The 6,000-nt window shown below is 46.0% G+C and overlaps 1 protein-coding gene across 1 annotated transcript in view; it reads right to left on the bottom strand.

Moving 5' to 3' along the window:
- Positions 1 to 362: 362 nt before the first annotated feature.
- LOC134225678 (dehydrogenase/reductase SDR family member on chromosome X) overlaps positions 363 to 6,000 on the bottom strand; it is an 87,594-nt gene continuing 81,956 nt past the window's right edge. Inside the window, exons 5-6 of the mRNA XM_062705948.1 lie at positions 984 to 1,182; positions 363 to 897 (exon numbers count right to left, since the gene is read on the bottom strand). Of these exons, the coding sequence (XP_062561932.1) occupies positions 700 to 897; positions 984 to 1,182 (397 nt within the window). The 3' untranslated portion in view covers positions 363 to 699. The remainder of the gene's footprint in view (positions 898 to 983; positions 1,183 to 6,000) is intronic.

Genomic DNA, 6,000 nt, shown 5'->3' with positions numbered 1-6,000 from the left:
TCATCCATCGAAACAATTTGTTTGATTGGAAAAGTACTCTCCCTGTTCGCTGTGACTCGAAATGGAGAAATCAAACAGCGCTCATAGTTGCCCTCCGATGAAAACGGATTTGTGTGTGGGGCTCCGAAAGCTGTGCCAATAGCGACACATTGGTCCATAAATAATTCATTCCAAGCGCTGAACGCCCCCTTGGCTTGTCTTCTCCGCGCGCGCTAATATTGCGGATTCAAGCGAAAAGCTCTTTCCCGACAGCAGCGGCGGAGCAGATTTCTCTTGTAACTATGTGGCGAAGTTTGCAGCCCACAATTTGCCATCAGCGCATCATATTTTCGTTCGGATTATCATGAATAAAAGACGAGATCTGTGAAGTGGGTATTGAGTTGATGACGGAACGGAGCGCTCGCTAAACTTGAGGTTGGACGGAAACTGGAGAAAGTCCATTAGTCGTCTTACTCTCCGCTTTTGCTTTTTATTATACTTGCATTGATTCTACACTAACATGGTCCTATTTTCCTCGGTCCAACTGGAATCTGAATATCTCGAAGAGCACAGACTGTATCCCTATATTTGCTGACTGTTTGTTGGTTTTGTATACAGAACGAAGAGAAAGCAGGCAAACAAACACACAACTGAATAAATTGCATCGCTTCTCCGCGCTCGCCCCACCGGATGGGACCCCACCATTTGTACTCTGCCTTTCTACTTCGCTTTGTGGAAAAAGTCCTTAATTCCTAGCGTATCACAGGTGAATTGGAACAGCTTGTCGCACTGGACCGAGTTCTTCCAGAAGCGATGACAGGAGGCAACGCGGCAGTTGCTCAGATAGGATCCGCCCTTGCCCTCCAGTTCCGGCGCGATGGCAGCGTACACGACGGTGCGGGATCCCTGCTCGGGGTTCTGCAAAGTCATAAACGGAACAGATTAGGTTCGATTGTAGGCGGTATGATTCGCTGGCAGCATATAAATGGCATATGGGCGTATACCTTGAACAGCAACTGTCGGACCCACGGGACGTAGGTGGTGCTCGAGTGCTCAAACAGATCGGTATTGACGACTCCGGGGTGCAGCGACTGCGACTGGATCGGTTCCTCGTCCATCTCGAACTGCAGGTTGATATGTTTGGTGAACAGGATCTGGGCCAGCTTACTCTGGTTGTACGCCTCCGCGGGGTAGTAGTCTTTGCTGCAATCGAGAGGGAGGAAATACGCGATTAGATTAGAGCAAGGAACCGATTTGCTAATTTATTATTCTTAGTTATTGGACATTTCTGAAAACGGTTTTATATACTTGTATTAACTAATGTAAAACATGAGCAATACAAATATTTTATTGTAAAAGATAATGTTATTGACATGTAAAACATATTGCAATCTCATATTTTTTGTGAATCTTTCTTGATTGCTTAAAGAAAAGTCAGCACGGCGTGAATCTGTTTGGAACTGACAATAAACTATACACGGTGAAAAAAATGGATTATTATCGATGTTTCATGCACCTCTGATTGTTTTTTCACAGAAAGATATACAACATTTGAACATTTTTTTTTTTCGAAAAATAAAATTTCTTATAAAAATTTTGTTTCTGGGGTTTTTTTTTGCCCAAAACCACCCCCGTGGCTACGCCACTGTCGACGGGACAAGTGAGCGTGGGCAGGCTCTCTGGCCGACGAAGGAGAGAGAGAGCCGCCGCAACCGGGGACATTCGCCTCCTCTACGATATCTTACGACGCTTAAGCGGGGCGAAGATAAATGCGACGATGTCTGTGAAAGACGCGAATGATCAGTTATTGACCGACCCAACTGACCAGCTGAAACGCTGGTTCGAGCACTTCGAACAACTTTTTCAAGTGCCAGCCAGGCCATTACCACCTCGGCATGATCTGCCTAGGATCCGACGTATAACACGCGTCAATACCGAAGCTCTATCACTGCTAGAGATTCAAACAGCCATCCAAAGCATGAAGTCGAATAAAGCCCCAGGGGTCGACCGCATATCAGCCGAGATGCTCAAAGCTGACCCCATGACATCCGCTCAACTACTGCATCGTTTATTTCGTAATATCTGCGATACCGCAACTTTTCCGGTCGACTGGATGCAAGGTACCTTAGTGAAGGTGCCCAAAAAGGGTGACCTGACTGTATGCGATAACTGGCGAGGCATTATGTTGCTGTGTACCGTTCTCAAAGTTCTGTGCAAAATTATCCTAACCCGGATTCAGGAGAAGATCGATGCGACTCTCCGGCGGCAGCAAGCCGGATTCCGTGCCGGAAGATCCTGTGTGGACCATATTGTCACGCTCCACATCATTTTGGAGCAAGTCAACTAATTCCAAGAGTCCCTTTACTTGGTATTTATTGACTACGAAAAAGCTTTCGACCGTCTCAATCACGAGAATATGTGGGGCGCCCTGAGACGCAAGGCGCTCCTGAGAAAATCATCGGCCTCATCGAAGCACAGTACGAGGCCTTTTCGTGTAGAGTGCTGCACAATGGGGTCCTGTCTGACCCTATCCGGGTCGTAGCTGGTGTGAGGCAAGGATGTATTCTATCACCGTTACTGTTCCTCATCGTAATCGATGAGATTCTGGTAGATGCGATTGACCGTGAACCAAACCGCGGGCTGTTATGGCAGCCTATAACCATGGAGCACCTAAACGACTTCAAATTGGCTGATGACGTTGCACTCCTCGCGCAACGGCGCTCTGATATGCAGAGTAAGCTCAACGACCTTGCCGAGCGCTCCTCTTCGGCAGGTTTAGTCATCAACGTCAACAAAACCAAATCGTTGGATGTAAACACGGTGACTCCTTCCAGTTTCACAGTAGCCGGGCAACCAGTGGAGAATGTTGAAAGCTTCCAATATCTTGGTAGCCAAATTGCGTCAGACGGCGGTACCAAGATCGACATAGGCGCACGGATCAAGAAAGCAAGGGCTGCCTTTGCGAGTTTAAGAAATATCTGGAAAAACAGGCAGATAAGTGAACGCACCACCTGATCGATCCACCTTGCCCGCTGCGCACCTCGCCTTCTTGTGCCCGTCGGATCGTTGTCGAGAACCATTTTCACCGCGGTGTAAACGATGGATGGTTCTCCCAGTAGCTCATGCAACTTGTGGTTCATTCGCCTCCTCCACGTACCGTCCGCGTGGTACGCAGCACTTTCCTTTCGAAAACTCCAAGTGCGCGTTGGTCCTCCACGAGCATCGTCCAGGTCTCGTGTCCGTAGAGAACGTCTTGTGGAGTCCAAAGTACGTACGATTTCCAGCCACTATGCGTCTCCGAATTTCTCTGCTGGTATCATTTTCGACAGTCACCAGTGAGCCCAAGTACACAAATTCTTCTCCCAACTCGATTTCGTCACCACCAATGCAAACTCGCGGTGGGTGGCTCACATTGTCTTCTCTTGAGCCTCTTCCTATCATGTACTTTGTCTTCGACGTGTTGATGACTAGTCCGATCCACTTGGCTTCCCTCTTCAGTCTGATGTAGGCTTCCTCCATCTTCTCAAAGTTACGTGCCATAATATCTATGTCGTCGGCGAAGCCAAATAGCCGGACGGACTTATTGAAAATTGTACCACTCGTGTTAATCCCTGCTCTTCGTATTACCCCTTCCAAAGCGATGTTGAATAGCAGACACGAAAGACCATCACCTTGCCGTAACCCTCTGCGGGTTTCGAAGGGACTCGAGAATGCCCCTGAAACTCGAACTACGCACATCACCCGATCCATCGTCGCTTTGATCAACCGTGTCAGTTTATCCGGAAAACCGTGTTCGTGCATTAGCTGCCATAGCTGGTCCCGATCGATTGTACCATATGCAGCTTTGAGGTCGATGAATAGATGATGTGTGGGAACGTTGTATTCGCGGAATTTCTGCAGTACTTAGCGAATAGCGAACACCTGGTCCGTGATGGAGCGTTCGCCCATAAAACCCACCTGGTACTGCCCCACGAACTCCCTTGCAGTTGGTGCTAGTCGACGGCATAAAATTTGGGAGAGTACCTTGTAGGCGGCGTTCAGCAATGTGATTGCGCGGTAGTTGCTACAATCTAGCTTATCGCCCTTTTTGTAGATGGGACACACGACACCATCCATCCACTCCTGCGGCAAAACTTCCTCCTCCCAAATCTTGGTAATGACCCAGTGCAGCGATCTAGCCAGTGCCTCACCACCGTGTTTCAATAGCTCTCCTGGTAGTTGGTCAACCCCAGGGGTTTATTGTTTTTCAGCCGGCCAATCTCCTCCTGGATTTCCTGGAGATCCGGAGCCGGTAGAATTATGTCCTGCGCGCGTTCTCCCAGGTCCATCACCATACCGCCTTCTTCGTCTGCCACATCGCCATTCGCCGAAGGCGTGAGTAGCAGTGGAAATACAGAAAATTTATTCCAAATGGTGGAGGCTTAGCGAAAAATCTTCGAGTGGCGGTCGGAAAATTTCAACGCAAGGTGCTGACAAGCGTTTGGATGCAGTTAGTTATTGGAAAGATGCATTGGGAAAGGAAAATTGGTTCTTCTCAGGACCAGTATTTTATGGAAAGAAAGAGTTAATTACGAAAATGGATTCGGCGGCATCGGGTTTAGCGTGTAGCTTGGTTGCTGTTGGTGATTCCATCCGTTCAAATTAATTGCATCATCTCCATCCGCCGCGCTATCAAATTTGCTAGTTACGATTGAGTTTTGCACTTTGAAGAAAGATCATATCGGATTGTCGGATCAACCTTCTTTTGTATAAAGACCTTTTTTGGAGAGACCCCAAACGCAAATATATTTATTTGCAACGTTTGGTTTTCGCCCGCGATGAAAGCGTACGTGGCAAAATAAGGATTGTGACGTCTCCGACTGAAAGCCAGTCTAGTGGCTTCAGCGGCCGATGAGTCCATCCAACTGGGAACAACTATTCAAATTCTTGATTTGACAATTTCAAACCTCCCCACCCCCCCCTATGAATTAAAGAAAAAACCTTATTTAACTAAAACATGGTTAAGGTGATTATACAATCAAGCCATGTGGTGAATTTCAAATTCACCACACGGGTTTCTACTCCTATTATCAAAAGTTCAAATCTAGCGTAATAATGTTCGTACAATGCTGAAATTAAAGTCGATTGTTTAGCATGAGTAAGCAAACGATCTACGGATGTTTCATCCCCATGGGCGTTGTGGTTCTCTCAATTCGTGCTTTTGAAAAATCACTAGAAAAAGCACGTGGTTTCCAAGATGGCCGATTTGTGGCTTTGTTGTATAACCACCTTAAACTGATCAATTTTGAAGATGGACAATTTCAATTGATTCAAAATCAAACTAAACCCGGCATGAAAATTATAAATTTTCATGAATTCGAACATTTTGATGATGTTATCATGTTGTAATGTGTATCGGGTATTAGGATATCTAGAACTCGTATACCTTCGATGCATCAGGAGGATACAAAAAAAATGTGGACTCGCGAATATGTTATAAAAATTTCGAGAAAAAATTGCAAAGGTTTAGAAATTTTCCAAAATATCCCTATATTATTTTTTTTTTTATTTTTTTATCAGTGATTTTTTTTTTAATAATTATAAAGTTCATCACTGAATATCCCTATAGATTCCTAAGAGTATTTGGGACCTTCCGTAGCTCTGGAGGTACTGGAAATTCTTCAGATATATTAACCTCAGTGAAGCATCAGAACCAGGGTAGAAATATTTCACAGTCAATGCAGTGAAAAACATGGATCTCAGTATAATCTGCAGTCACCTTCATCGCCGCCGTGGTGAGTGCGACTGGGTGCAGCCGAAAAATCATTTCCAACACCGACAGTTCAATTTCGCATTCAGCCACTCACAAGTCGCTCTGACAGGCTGCTCAGTTCACGCCTTACCGTATGACTGTGAGTGGCCCATTTAAACGCGTGGTGAATTTTTTCAATTTGCTGGGTGAATGTGTACATTTTGCTGTGGTAAATTTCATCTTCGCGGCGCAGTGGGTGATGTGAGTTCTGTTGTTTACTTTTCTGCCTC

Source organism: Armigeres subalbatus, chromosome 3, assembly GCF_024139115.2.
Source record: "Armigeres subalbatus isolate Guangzhou_Male chromosome 3, GZ_Asu_2, whole genome shotgun sequence".
Taxonomy (NCBI): domain Eukaryota; kingdom Metazoa; phylum Arthropoda; class Insecta; order Diptera; family Culicidae; genus Armigeres; species Armigeres subalbatus.
This window is presented reverse-complemented; position numbering and strand designations above follow the sequence as displayed.